At 55.9% G+C, this 15,320-nt stretch overlaps 3 protein-coding genes across 3 annotated transcripts in view; 2 read left to right on the forward strand and 1 right to left on the reverse strand.

The window, feature by feature from the left end:
* Positions 1 to 2,803, reverse strand: part of MTHFSD (methenyltetrahydrofolate synthetase domain containing) — a 27,657-nt gene extending 24,854 nt beyond the window's left edge. Inside the window, exon 1 of the mRNA XM_055552059.1 lies at positions 2,785 to 2,803. The gene's annotated coding sequence lies outside the window, so the exon portion shown is untranslated. The remainder of the gene's footprint in view (positions 1 to 2,784) is intronic.
* On the forward strand, positions 802 to 3,672 carry FOXC2 (forkhead box C2). Its single transcript, XM_055552053.1, has one exon. The coding sequence runs from the start codon at positions 1,275 to 1,277 to the stop codon at positions 2,781 to 2,783; it is 1,509 nt and encodes a 502-aa protein (XP_055408028.1). The 5' UTR covers positions 802 to 1,274; the 3' UTR covers positions 2,784 to 3,672.
* Positions 3,673 to 12,070: 8,398 nt separating this feature from the next.
* On the forward strand, positions 12,071 to 14,284 carry FOXL1 (forkhead box L1). Its single transcript, XM_055552573.1, has one exon. The coding sequence runs from the start codon at positions 12,220 to 12,222 to the stop codon at positions 13,258 to 13,260; it is 1,041 nt and encodes a 346-aa protein (XP_055408548.1). The 5' UTR covers positions 12,071 to 12,219; the 3' UTR covers positions 13,261 to 14,284.
* The last annotated feature ends 1,036 nt before the right edge of the window (positions 14,285 to 15,320 follow it).

The raw sequence follows: 15,320 nt of genomic DNA on the forward strand, positions 1-15,320 counted from the left end.
CCCCAAACCCCACAACACAGCAACCGATGTCGGGGATGCTTTACCGAATCCACGGCGGGTTTAGAGGATTATATTCTGGAGGCATCGCTACGTTCCCCACTTCGCTTATCTGCCTATATCCCCTATAGACGCCTGGGCCTGCCTCCTCAGGTGGGGGTGAGGGGCACTCGGTTTCTATAATTCGCCTCTTAAACATTTATAGGTTATTCTTGACGGCCCTGAACCTGAAAACTCCCCGTCGATTGTTAATTATTTGCTTAAATAATGACCACATCCAGAGGAGGCCTCTCCATTCCAATTCAGCACATTTACTTGGAATCCATTACACCTGGGCCCCCACAATTAGGAAATCTAATTATTCGCCTCATCACTCATTAATAAGAAAAATAGTCCCAGGTTCTTTGCTCCTTACAAGGTCTTTGGGGAGATATTGGACTACATTAATTCGATTTTATATCTCAAACTCACTTTTATCTGCAAAGGAGCGCTAGTTTTTTTTTTTTTTTTGCTCTGGGCACGTGGGCCCATTAACCAAAATGTGATAATAAAATAAATTTTAATAAGATATAACTTTTTAAGGAAAAAAAATCTTTTCAAGTTAAGACTGGGCTGCAGGAAAGTCTGGTTCTGCGCGGCTGGGTCTTAGAGCCGACGGATTCCGGCGCTCATCGTCCTGATTGGTTCCAAGTCCCTACAGCGGCCGCCTTATTGGTCCAAAGTTCCCGGAGGGGGCGTGGCCGGGGGAAAGTAAAACCTCGCTTTCACCAAGAAGACTTTTGAAACTTTTCCCATTCCCTAAAAGGGACTTTGCCTCTTTTTCCGGGCTCGGCAGGGCAGCACTCTGGACCCCGGCTCGCCGACCCTCAGGGCTGCCGATTTGCTGAGTGGGGGGGCTTGGATAGCCGCCTTCCCTTTCCTGACGCGGACCGAGCGGCCTGCCTTGGTCCACCGCGCGCGCGGCGTCTCCGCTAGGTCCCCGGCCGCCCGCCGAGTCCCGGGAACGAGCGAGGAGTGAGCCGGGGCCGGCGCTGCGTTCGCCGGGGCGCGCCTTCCAAGATGCTGCTCCGCCCGGTCCGCTGAAAGCGAGCGCCCCTTCCCGACCCGAAGGCGGGCGCCCCGCGCCGGCGCCTCCTCCAGCTCACCCCTGAGGCTTCCAGGCGCCCGGGGCTCCCCCCACCGGCTCCCTTCTTTCCTCTCTCGCTCGCGCTCGCTCTCGTAAGGGCCTTCCTCGCGGTCCGTGCGCGCAGGCGGTGGCTAGCCGTCTCGGACGCAGCATGCAGGCGCGCTACTCTGTGTCCGACCCCAACGCCCTGGGAGTGGTGCCCTACTTGAGCGAGCAGAATTACTACCGCGCGGCGGGCAGCTACGGAGGCATGACCAGCCCCATGGGCGTCTACTCGGGCCACCCGGAGCAGTACGGCGCGGGCATGGGCCGCTCCTACGCGCCGTATCACCACCACCAGCCCGCGGCGCCCAAGGACCTGGTGAAACCGCCCTACAGCTACATCGCTCTCATCACCATGGCCATCCAGAACGCGCCGGAGAAGAAGATCACCCTGAACGGCATCTACCAGTTCATCATGGACCGCTTCCCCTTCTACCGGGAGAACAAGCAGGGCTGGCAGAACAGCATCCGCCACAACCTCTCGCTCAACGAGTGCTTCGTCAAGGTGCCCCGCGACGACAAGAAACCTGGCAAGGGCAGCTACTGGACCCTGGACCCGGACTCCTACAACATGTTCGAGAACGGCAGCTTCCTGAGGCGCCGGCGGCGCTTCAAGAAGAAAGACGTGCCCAAGGAGAAGGAGGAGCGCGCCCACCTCAAGGAGCCGCCCCCGGCGGCGTCCAAGGGCGCTCCGGCCGGCCCCCCTCTAGCGGACACCCCCAAGGAGGCCGAGAAGAAGGTGGTAATCAAGAGCGAGGCGGCGTCGCCGGCGCTGCCGGTCATCACCAAGGTGGAGACACTGAGCCCCGAGAGCGCGCTGCAGGGTAGCCCGCGCAGCGCGGCCTCCACGCCCGCCGGCTCCCCTGACGGCTCGCTGCCGGAGCACCACGCGGGCGCGCCCAACGGGCTGCCCGGCTTCAGCGTGGAGAATATCATGACGCTGCGAACGTCGCCGCCCGGCGGCGAGCTGAGCCCCGCGGCCGGGCGCGCGGGCCTGGTGGTGCCGTCGCTGGCGCTGCCCTACGCCGCCGCGCCGCCCGCCGCCTATGGCCAGCCTTGCGCGCAAGGCCTGGAGGCTGCGGGCGCCGGGGGCTACCAATGCAGCATGCGCGCCATGAGCCTGTACACCGGGGCCGAGCGGCCGGCGCACATGTGCGTCCCGCCCGCTCTGGACGAGGCCCTCTCGGACCACCCGAGCGGCCCCACATCGCCCCTAAGCGCCCTCAACCTCGCCGCCGGCCAGGAGGGCGCGCTCGCCGCCTCCGCTGGCCACCACCACCAGCATCACGGCCACCACCACCCGCAGGCGCCGCCGCCCCCGCCGGCTCCCCAGCCGCAGCCGGCGCCGCAGCCCGGGGCTGCCGCGGCCCAGGCGGCCTCCTGGTATCTCAACCACAGCGGGGACCTGAACCACCTTTCCGGCCACACGTTCGCGGCCCAGCAGCAGACTTTCCCTAACGTCAGGGAGATGTTCAACTCCCACCGGCTGGGGATTGAGAACTCGACCCTCGGGGAACCCCAGGTGAGCAGCAACGCGAGCTGTCAGCTGCCCTACAGATCCACGCCATCCCTCTACCGCCACGCGGCTCCGTACTCCTATGACTGCACGAAATACTGACCTGTCCCGGCCCTCCTCTGCCCTGGCCCGCTCCGGCTTCGCCTCCCAGACGCGACCCTCTCAGACAATTCAGGCTGCAGAGACGCAAAAAGAACCAAAACTTGCCCACCGCTTTTTCCGCAGACCCGGGAGCAGAGAGAGCGCGCATGCCAGCCTCCGCCCTCTGCGAAGCTGCAGGTAACTTTAACTCGCCGCCCCGTTCTGAGATCCCAAGAAGCCCCAGTACAGGGACGCGGCCCAACGAAATGAATAATGATTTAAAAATCCCCCTCCCCTTCCAAGATGGCTGTGCTCACTGCTCCATTCGGGGTTTCAAAAATTATAACTTATGGACCAAATCCCATAGCGACCCAGTAATGACTCTCTGTAGAGACCCCCATAGGTCTATGGGGGTCTCTATAGATTATGTATGTGCTGTGTGTAATTTTAAATTTCTCTAACCGTGCTGTACAAGTGTGTGGATTTGTAATCAGGCTATTTTTTGTTGTTTTTCAGAGCCATTAATATAATATTTAAAGTTGAGTTCACTGGATAATTTCTCATCTTGCCCGACCATTTCTAACTGCCAAAGTGAAAATTCAAGAAACCTATGTGGGGTTTCCTCCCTTCCCTGTACAATTATGAGACATAATTCTTTTCCCAGTTGTAGGTCTTTTACAAAACAAGAAAATAATTTATTTTGTTGTTGTTGTTGGCGGATAAAGAAGTCAAGTATCTGATACTTTTTATTTACAAAGTGTGATGGTGTTGTATAGTAGATTCCTCCCCCAGCATTCCTAAAAGAAAAAAAAAAAAAACACTAAAAATTTAACTTCACCTGTGTTTGTCTTATGTGGTCTTAATTGTTGTACTTGCCTTAAAATAAACCCATGTTGTTTTTCTGCCCAAAGTCCGGACAGTGTGTTTGTATTCTCAAATTTTAAAAAATGAGGTGTGGTCACCAATCCACCTGTTTTGATTATTTTTGTTACACAGGTGGGTAAATGTGTAGACATCTACAGATGAGCACAGAGGACTGCGGGAACTCCCCTATTGTCCGGCTAGTGTCAGAAAAGGCTTTTGATTAATTCAGAATCCCACCCTGACCCAGGCAGTTGAGAACCAGTCCTGGTTGGATGTGGCTGCCTGAAGGGCTGTGAGCCGTAATGACATTTGCTGTAATGCATTTTGTTAAATGCAGAAAAACAGGCCAATAGTCAAAATAAACACTACCATTCCATCCCAGTGTCCAACCAGCTCCAATTTAGGAGGTGAGGGAGGGGAAGATAAACATTTTCCATTAGCTACCAGCGAACCAGGGGGAATCCTGCTTTTCCTCAATTTCCTAAAATGCGGGCTTCCTTCCTCACTTTAATAGTTCTCCAGAAAAGGATCTGAACCAGGATTTCGAAAATCCAAAGGGGATTGATTCTGTACCATTTAATGACGGTCCCTGGGAGTGGCCAGATCAGAGGTGAATTTGAGACCTCTCTACTTCTGGATTTGATTTCTAAATCTTTACCCTATTGCAGTGAAAAACTTTAAAGCCTCATAGCACTTCAAAAATAATTTACAATGCTTTTAGAGTTTTAAATTTGTCAGACTTTACAAGATTTTAAGTGACAGATGACTTTTCAATTTTGATATCCCGTCCTTAAAATTTTAAATAGCAACACAGCCTCTGTGAGGTACAGCTGCGGGGGGAAATGGCTTTACTATCTGTTTCACTGGCTGAACCCCTCCTGGTCTCTCTGTGTGTGACTTTGGGGTCCAGAGCTCCAAACTGAGAATGTGTTTCCCACCCCAGCAGGTGAGCTGTAACCTTCCCTGGAGTGCAGCTCCCTGAACTTAACACTTCAGGAGATAATGATTTTCCTGGATACGGTGGCCTTGAATGTAACCTGGGTATTCTGTTGTTTTTAACATGCCATTTTGTCTCTGTATTATGCCTAAATAGCACTGGGGAAAGTTTGAGCATAATAATTTCCCCCATATGTGCAACACAGATTCTTTCAATCTATGGCCCCAGAGGTGGCAGCTGGTTAAGACATGAGGGCTGCATTTTATTCCTTTTTGTGACCGCAGGAGGGGTGAGCCAAGGTGCTTGGTGCTTAGTGAGTGGGAAGGACCAGAGACAGAGGGAGAGACCCCGGAGACCATTCTCTGAGCGGCAGAATCAGGCCGCAGATCGCTGCTTGCGGCTCAGGGCACTGGGGTTTCACTTTGCTCCCCTCTAGGAGAGGGTTCTGGAGGGTTCTTCTTCCCCAGATGTTTTAAAGAGTCCTCCCTGAAAGCCTGCTCTCACCTTAAGATCTGGAACTCAGAGGAGGTCTCAGAGACACAGGGAAAACAACCGAGAGAGAAGTGGAACCCACCGGTCAGACACCTGATCTGTCATGACACCCGCTGGGGTCTCCTAACTTTGCGAAAGTCTCTTAAAGAAGTCCCCGCTGTGCGTGGGCCGCTCACCTGACCGGGTAGCTCCAGAAGGCCATGGAGCCCGGGGCAAGGGCCCTTTCCAGTCCCGTAGAAACCTGGACACCTGGGGAATGTGTTGGGAGCGTCACCCTGGGCCTCTGGAGGCCGTGGGGTGGAGGCGAGTCAGAGCCTGGGGCGCGCGGAGGCCGGCGCGTGCGGGGCCCGGCGCGGCTCTCGGAGCCAGGCCCAGCCCCGGCCTTCGGCCTTCGGCAGCCCGCGCGGCCGCCGGGCTCCGCGGCCTGGGGCGCCAGTCGCTCTGCGGAGTAGGAAGGGCAAGCCGACTAGGCTGAGCGCGGGGCCGAGGCACCGCCGGCGGCCTTGCTGGTCTTCGCGTCTGCCGCCGGAGCGCCCAAACGGCGCGCGACGCGGGGCGGAGGACCCAGGGCGGGGGACGTCCTGGCCCCACGGATCCATCCACACGCAGCTCCTTCCCTCGCCGTTCTCCTCGGGAGTCCCGGGGCCTTGGAGGAACTGGGGAAAGGAGGCCGGGGCTGGAAGGGCCGGAATGCCCGTCTCAGGCTGCCAGGACTCCTTGCTTGGGCGGCTCTGCGGTCCACAGATGCAGTTTGCATGAAGCCGCGTGTGATAGCCATGTTTCTTCCTGACCCAGTAAGATACAGCCGGGCAGGTCTCAAAGATACTGCGAATAAAACAGAAGCGACCCGAGCACCACGACAGAGACCGTTTCCCATAGACATAACCCTGCGTCCCTCACTGGCCTTGGCTGGGTGGACTTTGTCTCTCCCCAAGGTCCGGTTTTGAGAGGTAAAGGCCGTCAGAGAGACCCAGTGGCCTTTGAGTACCCTGGTTCTCAGCCTTGGAGGGGCCGCAACTGGAGTAGCCGCTGCTTCTTGTGAGACTCAGAGAGCTTTCATCCAAAGCTGAGAGCTGGGCCTCTCTCCCGCGGCTAGATTTGGGTCTACGGCCCGGCGGCCCTCACTGCCCTGGTCCAAGTGGCTTGTCCCGGAAGACGCCAAAATCGGTGTCCATGTGCACTCTCAAATTGCTGGAGCAATGGGCTAGGGGGTCATAGGAGCACATCTCGCAGTGTGAACAGGTGCCTTTCCTTCCTGGCCTCAGTCTTCTCATCTGTAAAATGAGCAGGTGAGTGCAAGGGCAGTGCTGGCTGCCAGGTGTGCTTTTTCCTTCATCCTCGGCTCCTGCGATGGGTCCTCACTTAGCCTCGCTCCTCTGCTCTGCTCCTAATAGGTGACGACCAGAAGTTAGAGGGAGAAGAAAATTCAGGGTCCCAGGAACGTCAGCATTTGGCTCATAGATCTTTGGGGGTCCACCTCCTCCCCTTTACCCAAGACTGCCTGGAAGGTTGCCTCTGAGCCTGGGAGAGGTTGGTGAGCTTCACCCGAAGTACAGAACAGAGTTCCCAGGTCCCTGGAGGCTGAGTGGTCACTGCCTCAAACCTCATCTCCATCCTCAGCCCCAGCCCTCATCCAAAAAACTGGACAAGGGTATTGAGCCAGGTTGGCCAATGGGAATGTATGTGCCCAATGGCTCAGTCGTATCCAATTCTTTGTAACCCTATGGACTGTAGTCTGCCAGGCTCCTTTGTCTGTGGGATTTTCCAGGAAAGGATCCTAGAGTGGGTTGCCATTTCCTTTTCTAGAGAAGCTTCCCGACCCAGGGGTAGAACCTGCATCTCTTGCATTGGCAGGCAGATCCTTTGCAGATGAGCCACCGGGAAAAGACTCCCCTGAAGAATGAACAGAAGGCACTGGGGGCTCAGAGCCTGTTCAGGGTGTCTCAGGGGATGTGACAACCTGCATTGTCAGGACCCTGGGCTCCTGCGCTCGGAGTGTGGGGTCAGTGGAGAAGTAGAGCTCTGAGGTTCAGCGCCTGTAGGTGCGGCCAGGCCAGGGGTGCTGGGAGGCCAGACTCCAGGTGAGTGGAACACACTGGTCAGAGCCACCCAGTGTGCCTGCTGGTACCACATACTTGAAATGCTTTCCCAAACTTTGAGAAGCAATCCCTGCCGGCCTCTGTCTTGCATGGCCTCAGCTCACCAAGGCATCTGAGATGTTGCTTTTTGACAGAGGCATGTGAGAAAGGGGGGAAAGCTTCAGGCAGCTCCGAAGGCTGGGACCTCAACTCACGCAAGGCTTTTTTTCTCCGCTGCGGCAGCGCTTCTGCTCTGCAGCAGAAGGACGGCACTTGTGTGAAGTTTGGATCTCAAAGGTGTCTTACTGGTGTTACAGATTTTGCTGTGTCAGGTCTGTGGGGCTTTATCCTGGGGCTGTGAGTGTGTGGAGGCTGAAACACAGGAAGGGGGTGTGTGGACAGCTTGACAAGCTTACTGGCATCCATGGTCCCTTTGAGGGGGATGGAGTTGGGGAGCGCTTTGTGCTCTGTCCACATGCCCACCCAGGCTGGGAGGTCACTGAGGCCAGAGAGACGCGCTGACCTCAGGGAGGCTCAGTGGCCCTTGACCTTGGGTCCTACCTTTCCAGCAGCCCCTCTGGACACTCTCTGTGCCCTCATGTTATTTTTCCAGATGGTCTCCCCAGAGGAAATTTTTTCTCTAACCGGAACCCAACTCAACCAGAGCACCAACTCAAGCCCTACGCACACAGGCCAGCTGAGGGTTCATGCACCTGGGGCATGTTACCTCAAGCTCTCTGAGCCCCTTTCTCAACTGAAAAAGTGACAGGACCAAGGAACCCAACACCCGTGTGCAAAGTGCTTCCAAACGTCCAGTCCATCATAAGGACTGTTGCTATTAGGATGTACCTGGACAACAGAAGAGAAAGGATCCTTGGATCTCAATTAGCTGCGTACATCGAGCTACATGCTGATGTGCTTGGGCAAGGCAGTGCCCGGGCCCCAACTGCCCCTGCTCTTTGGGACTAAATCAGCATCAGCTGACCAGCCAGCCCTTACCTTCGTGGCTCACTGCCCCTGAAAGAAGCAGACGACACTGCTCCCCATCCTTTCAAAATGGGAGAGGAGAGCAAGGGAGGAAAGAGTCTCCCCGGTTTTGGCAGGGTGTAAGTGAGGACTCTGGGTCTCCTACTCAGGATGCCCGAAATCTCCCAGCTCTTGGGGGAGGGGCAGCACAGACCTCTCCTCTCCAGAGGGTTCCCCTTCCCCCCACCTTGATTACTCCAGACACACCTCTTAGCTTCTGTGCTCAACTGAGGGTGTCAGACCGCAGTGAACCCACCTTTGGAGGAAACCATGTGGATTCCAACCTGTGCTATTTATTACCTTCATTGTTTTCTGGTGCTCTCTGCCTGGCCTCAGTCTCCTCATCTGTAAAATGGGCAAATCCATCCTCCCATCTTCCGTAGATGGTGCCAGGGTTCTCAACAGAATTTCCACAGGGTCCTTGGCATCCACACACAGTAGCTATTATAATGTGACTGTTTTCCTGTCTTTGGAACACTTCCTCTTGAAGACCTGAGGCAAGTCAAATTCCTGGCCTCAGTTTCCTGGCCTGCAGAATAGGAATGATTTCTTTAAAAGTTCTGTTTCTTAGGATTTCTGTGAGAATGGAGTGACTTAATACAAGGAAAGCACTTAGAAGAGTGCCAGTGCATAGTAATTCAAGACAGAATTAGCTATTAATGTTATCCTTATTCTCATCATTCTCAACATTTTAGATCGTCAGTAAAGCGATCTTGCATCTTTTTAGCGCTACTCTTCTCAGACTTAAGGAAGAATCGTTCATTCACCCCACCTCTACACACACACACACACACACACACACACACACACACTGTGTTAACTGTCTTCACACTTAGAAAAGCCAGGCGGATAATCGGGAACACGACGCAGATCATGGTTCACTTGAATGTCAGCCTTCTTTATTTACCGGTGAAACAGAAGAAGGGCGTATGGGGGTGGGGCGCAAGAGCAGCCGCTCTCCCCCAACCCAGCCTTTGTCTGTGAGGCCTCTGTGGTCCCGGCTGGTTGCCTGACCAGCCCCAGGAGCAGGCTTCCTGCCAGGGCGCTGGGAATGGTTCGTCCCACGCTGAACCCAATTTGTTCTTGGGCCCCCGAGTTGGAACTGCCGCGGTCCTTCCGGAAGCATGATTTCTGGGAGACCCGCGCCCACTGACTTCACAGATGAATGTGCTTTTCCGGGATCTGAAGACTTCTGAACCTGCAGGGAACGGTCAGTGTCTCCATCTGGCTCTCTGAGTCACCCTGTCTCCCCGCCGTCTCCCAGGCTCGGCCGGTCTCCCAGTGAGAGTCTCCCGACAGAGCTTCCGCACGAGGGCGCATCCACACTCGGCTCTCGGCGCCTGTGTCCTGCGCTCCCCGGAAATAAGCCTCCGCTCGGGGCTCCTGCCGGCGGCGTCCTCGGCTTCGGTTACACACTTCACCTGGGAACCCAGGATCCGACCCCTCGCCGGAGCCGGGTTGGGGCGCCCTGCAGGAGTTCTGTGGCCAGAACCTCCCAGAGAGGTTGCTAACTGCTGCCAGCACGTGGAGCGGGACGCGCCTCTCCAGACGGCCGCTAGAACTGGGGTTGTTTTTTCTTTACTATCAGTGCCCTGCCCACCAGCCGCGCGTGTCTCCGCCTGCGTCCCGCCCATGCCCAAATTGGGCGGTGTTTATCATTGTACGAATTCAAGCTCGGATTTGCCTCCTAGTTTAGAAGGAGCGCCGCGGTGGCGCGCCTCAGGCAGGGCAGTGCGTACTGGACGCTGGGTGTCCGGAAAACTCCAGGGAGGGCTCGGGTCAGGAGGTGGGGGGCGAGGGACCGCGGAGCAACACCGGTGTGTCTCTCGCTCTGGGTCTGTTGGGGCCGGCACCGAGGCTGGATGTAAACTTGAGCTTGCAGGAGGCGCGCTGATCTGGAGGGTTGGGGTGACTCTGGAGCCCGTGGAGCCCGTGGGCTGCAGAAGCGCAGACACTGAGGTTCTTTTTCCATCCCAGGATCGAAGGGGGGTGCTCCGATAAAAGCACCCCCTTTCTGGGGATCCAGAAAGAATACAGAGTCCCGCCCTCTCTTGGCTAGAGGGCCATCCTCAAGACCGAGGCGGGGACCAGCGGGACACTGGCTTGAGTTAAACAAGCAGCGCTGGGGACAGGGGCCTGAATGTGTCCGGGGCCTGACCTGGCACTCCCTCAAGCCCTGCCTGCACCCAAACCGGTTTTTCGACCCTGTCAGCGAGTTCCTTTTAGGTATTTCAAAGGTCCCTGCTCTCCTGTGGTCTCTCCAGAACCCCCAAACACAGGCTTTACCTTCTGGATCCTCCATTTTAAAGTTGGGATTGTCCCTGCTTTTCCACGTTCAGAGATGGCCCGCGCCCCAGCGGCTGGTCCCCAGCATGGTGCTGCCTGTGTGCCAGTGGGACAGCCCTTAAGGGGTTAAGCAGCAAACGTGCCTTAAGGCACCTTTAGTGTCCTTCCTCAAGCCACCCCCACGTGCCATCTTCACCCCTCCCTCTTCTTCTTGGGCATCCACATGGTTTACTCAATGAGATGTTAATTTAGTTATCCTGAGCTTTTTCTTTCTTTTAAAATATATCCAGCAAAGATCATAAACAGGAACTAGTCACGTTAAGTGCCAATCCACCCCTCTCCCCAAAGGCAGCAGAGTAGGGGAGACACCCCCTTCTAAATCAGCATCATCAAGGTTTTTGATTCAAACCAGGACGTGGCTAAATGTAAAATGAGTCAGGGTGGGGAGTGCTTACACCCCAGGGTGAGTGGGTGGGGTGGGGTGGGGTGGGGTGGGGTGGGGGGGAAGCTAACAGGCTTCCCAAATGCTTAATGTAATCATGGGCCAGCTGCGTGCACTTGTAAAGTTGTTATAACCCCCTCCTTGTTATAAACAGGAAAGCGCAGAATATAAAGCAAGAGACCCGCATTCACAAATACCAGCTCTCCCGCGCCAGCTGCCAAATTCCCCTTTTATGGTGTTCCTCCTTGCAATCTCAGCCCCATCAGAAAGACCGTAGCTTCTCCCCCTCGACTCTCCAAAAGGGGTGATTTTGAAACTTGCCCCCAACCAAGCTGTGGACCCGCTACTGCACACCTTTGCCAACTCTCAGTGCCCTGTGCCATCGGCATCGGAAAAGCTGGGCTCCTGGGGTCCTCTTCTTGGATCCCCAGGGAGCCCTAGGGGGACAGGCCTGCCCGTTTTTGGGATGCGAGGCCCCTGGGGAGTACACCCCACCCCCAGTTCCTCCAGGGCATCCTGAGGATGTCTCCCAGGAGGGCTGCATCCTCTTCTAATCAGACGTTCATCTATCTCCTCTCCCCTGCTAAAATATCTAAGAGCTCTCCAAGACCTCAGAAGGCATTTATGAGACTGTGTCATCTCTCCATCTCCTACTAAGCCTGGGAGAAGAAGAGGTCTTTTGTGGGAGGCCATGGGATTTCGGGGGCTCCCCTAGGCCAGAGGTAAAACACCCCTGCGCCCCTCCCACCTCCACCTCGTCTTCCTGGCGGGGCAGACCCTGCTCCCGAGCCACCTCGATCCACATCCTGCCTGACTGACTGTGTGTGCTTACAGCGTCAAGGGGTGGACGTGATATTTCAAACATCAGATCAGTGCGTTTATATATTGGGTGCCCGGAAATTTTTCCAAATAAACACAGCTTGATTCAACTTGGGTGGGCGGACTTATCAACAGACTAATTCTATAAACAAATGAAGGAATAACCCTGAAACCGATTGGCTGGTATCAAAAAGACACGTGGAGGGAAAAGCTTGGAGTTTTTCAGCAATGAAATTTTAATTAATGTGGGTGGGCTGAGAACACAGCGACTGTTTATCATAGACAATTTATTTTCCAGCGCTAAGTCAACATATAATAGCAAACTTACAACAATTATTTAACATTTTTAAAGCCATGAAGAAGGGACAGAGCGCGGAGCGGCTGGGGAGAGCGGCAGAGCGGGAGGCAGACGCAGGGCAGGCTCCCCGGGAGGGCCCTTGCGGCGCGGGGCGCAGTCCCTAAGCCGCCCGGTCGCCGGCGTCGCCGGGAGCGCAGCGCGGGCTCCCGCTCGCCATGAGCCACCTCTTCAGCCCCCGGCTGCCTGCTCTGGCCACCTCGCCCATGCTGTATCTGTACGGCCCCGAGAGACCCGGGCTGCCTCTGGCCTTCGCCCCCGCGGGCGCGCTGGCCGCCTCGGGCCGGGTGGAGCCCCCCCAGAAGCCTCCCTACAGCTACATCGCGCTCATCGCCATGGCGATCCAGGATGCGCCTGAGCAGAGGGTCACACTCAACGGCATCTACCAGTTCATCATGGACCGCTTCCCCTTCTACCACGACAACCGGCAGGGCTGGCAGAACAGCATCCGCCACAACCTCTCGCTCAACGACTGCTTCGTCAAGGTACCCCGCGAGAAAGGGCGGCCCGGCAAGGGCAGCTACTGGACACTGGACCCTCGATGCCTGGATATGTTCGAGAACGGCAACTACCGGCGCCGGAAGAGGAAGCCCAAGCCCGGCCCGGGGGGCCCGGAGGCCAAGCGGGTCCGCGCCGAGACGCAGGAGCGCGTCGCAGAGGCGCCGCCTGAGGTGCAGAGCGCCGGAGGGCGCCCCCGCCCCGCGACCCCCATCCAGGAAAGAGCGCCCGCGCGCCCCTCGCCCCTTCGGGAAGCCTCCTCTCCGCCGCCGGCGTCACTCCCCTGGCCCAGGCCAGGGTCCCCAGAGGGTGACGCGGGCGACACGCTCCAGGGCGCAGCGGCGGTGGCTGTCGGCCAGCCTGAGCGCACGGTGGACGGCCGAGGGACTCCTCCGCGCCCCACCTCCCGCAGCTCTCCGAAGAGCTCGGACAAGTCCAAGAGCTTCAGCATAGACAGCATCCTGGCCCGACGGCAGGGGCAGAAGCCGGCTGGAGGGGGTGAGCTCCTGGGGGTCGCCAAGCAGGGGCCCGGCGGCTGTCTGGGCGCCTCGCTTCTGGCCACCTCCTCCAGCCTCCATCCGCCTTTCAACGCTTCCCTGATGCTCGACCCGCACGTCCAGGGTGGCTTCTACCAGCTCGGGATCCCCTTTCTCTCCTATTTCCCCCTACAGCTCCCGGAAGCGGTGCTTCATTTCCAGTAAAGCAGACGGCGGCTCCTTTCCCTCGCCCAGGTCTGAGCTCCGTGTGAGCGAGCAGGGCTTCCACCACTGGGAAAGAAGTCGCATTTTTAAATAAATGATTTCCTCTGCCTGCCTATGGATCGTGGGAAGTATTAGCATCCTCAGCTGCACGAGTGAGCACACTCCCCTGCCTCCTGCAAGACGGACCTTCCCAGAACCGGAGCAGCTTCGGAGATTGAAAAGACCCTCCCCACGCTGCGACTTGGGCATCTCAGACCTCCTACCGCAGGCACAGGAAAATTCCTTGAACCTTAGGTCAGTCTGATGGCATGATCTTCCACTAGCACCCAGACAGGTCCTGCGCGTCCGGAGGGAGTGGGGGAGGGCCCAGACAACCGGAGGGCAGACAGATGGCCGCAGTGTGGTCCTTTCTGTCTAAGAGCCATGGTCTGACCATCGCTAGCTCGGCTGTTACTGTGGCCCGGGCGTTGGCTTTTGGCCCCACGGAGTGATGGGTGTTCACAGCTGGGTTTGTCCCTAAGGTCCAGGTGTGGGGACACCAGGGCCAACCCGTTTTTTAGGTTCTTTAGCAGATCCTAGGGCTTGGTGAGGACTTAGGACCAATGTTCAGGCGGAAGCTGAGAGACCACACTTTCATTGTAAATAGAGAAATCGTCTCTCTTTTCCTTTTAGATAGTAAAAGGAACACGCTATATTCTTTGGCTAAAAGCTTGATTCTTTTTACTATAAGGGTTGCCCTGTGAACGTCTGTATTAACATCTGCTATTAAAAAAGTGCACTCTGTGTAACTTAGCATTTTGTTGCATTACAATAGATAGCTCGATAGGTCCTTAGTCAATACACATGCTCTCCAACGCCTGCTACCAACCACAGACATCCTCCTTTCTCTTAGCTTTATTGTTTAAGGGGTCAAAACATTTCTAGGGACACCGGAAGTGCGCGAGGGTTAGGGAATCTTGATTGTTGCCACGTTTTCCAGAACTGTGTAGTGAAGGACTATTTTTAATCTGAAGAGTTGGGTGAAACAAGCACACGGAAAGCAAGTGAAGGTAGGGATGGGTGAGCGCTTAGAAGAGCAAGGGAGTCCCCTGGGGTCTGCGGGGGGTGGGGGCGGGGGTGGGAGCAGCTCTCCGGGTCCCCAGGAACAGCAGGCTTGGTGGGAGGCTCTCTGGCCAACTGCAGCTGCCTCCTCCCTCCAAGCGCCAGCCAGGCAGGCCCAGAGCCTGCAGCTAAACAAACACCTATGGAGGTGACTGCCAGGCTGGGGCGAGGAGTGGGCGGGAGGGCAGGGGTCTGAGACAAAGATGTGGTTATGAAAACTGAGATTTTCACAGCCCACTTCAGCTGGGAACTTTGGGGGAATGCATCTAAGCTCTCACAGTATCTCTTCGGGTTGTTGTGGCGGTTCTGAGACTCGATTTCCTGAACCTCCAAGCTATTTTAATTTTATCAAATGTGGGAAAAGCACAGTCAGTAGTTCCTGGAGGGAGGCGGAGATGGGTCTTTGAGATAATTTTTTAAAGCAGATTAAAGCAGTTTCCAGAACTTATATAAAAGTGAATACAAACTTCACATCTGAGAGCCTGTTGGTTCATATGCTGGAAAGGATATTTCAGACAAACAGAATAATTTAAGAATTAGCAAGCACAGAGCTGACTGAGAATTCATGCTGAAGGCCATTTGCTACTGACCCCCAGGAGCGTCCATGTCCAAGTTCTGCCCAGGCTGGTGGGAACACTGTGGTGGGCGAGCTTCGGGGTCCTTGATGTTAAGAACTCTGATGAACCATGCTGAGATCCAAGATCACTGTGATTAACTTACAATGTGCTGGAAGGGCCATTGTTGGCTATTTTGTTATCCCAAAGTCTCAACCTCTGTGAATAAAGTTGTTTTTTCATTAACCTCTCAGGGACTGGTTCAGTGGATTACTGGGGGGAATAAGCAGTGTAACAGGAAAGGGGAGACTGGGATCATATCTGGGAACCCCAGCAGTGTTTCCCGGGTTCTGGCTTCTGAGGGAGGAGGGCTCGTGCGTGGACTGGAGGGCAGGACGGAAAGCC

This window comes from Bubalus kerabau, chromosome 17 (assembly GCF_029407905.1).
Source record: "Bubalus kerabau isolate K-KA32 ecotype Philippines breed swamp buffalo chromosome 17, PCC_UOA_SB_1v2, whole genome shotgun sequence".
Classification (NCBI taxonomy): Eukaryota; Metazoa; Chordata; class Mammalia; order Artiodactyla; family Bovidae; genus Bubalus; species Bubalus kerabau.

Excerpts from the sequence above, each read along its gene's own strand:
- FOXC2 (XM_055552053.1), top strand. The coding sequence starts at position 1,275 with ATGCAGGCGCGCTACTCTGTGTCCGACCCCAACGCCCTGGGAGTGGTG.
- FOXL1 (XM_055552573.1), top strand. The coding sequence starts at position 12,220 with ATGAGCCACCTCTTCAGCCCCCGGCTGCCTGCTCTGGCCACCTCGCCC.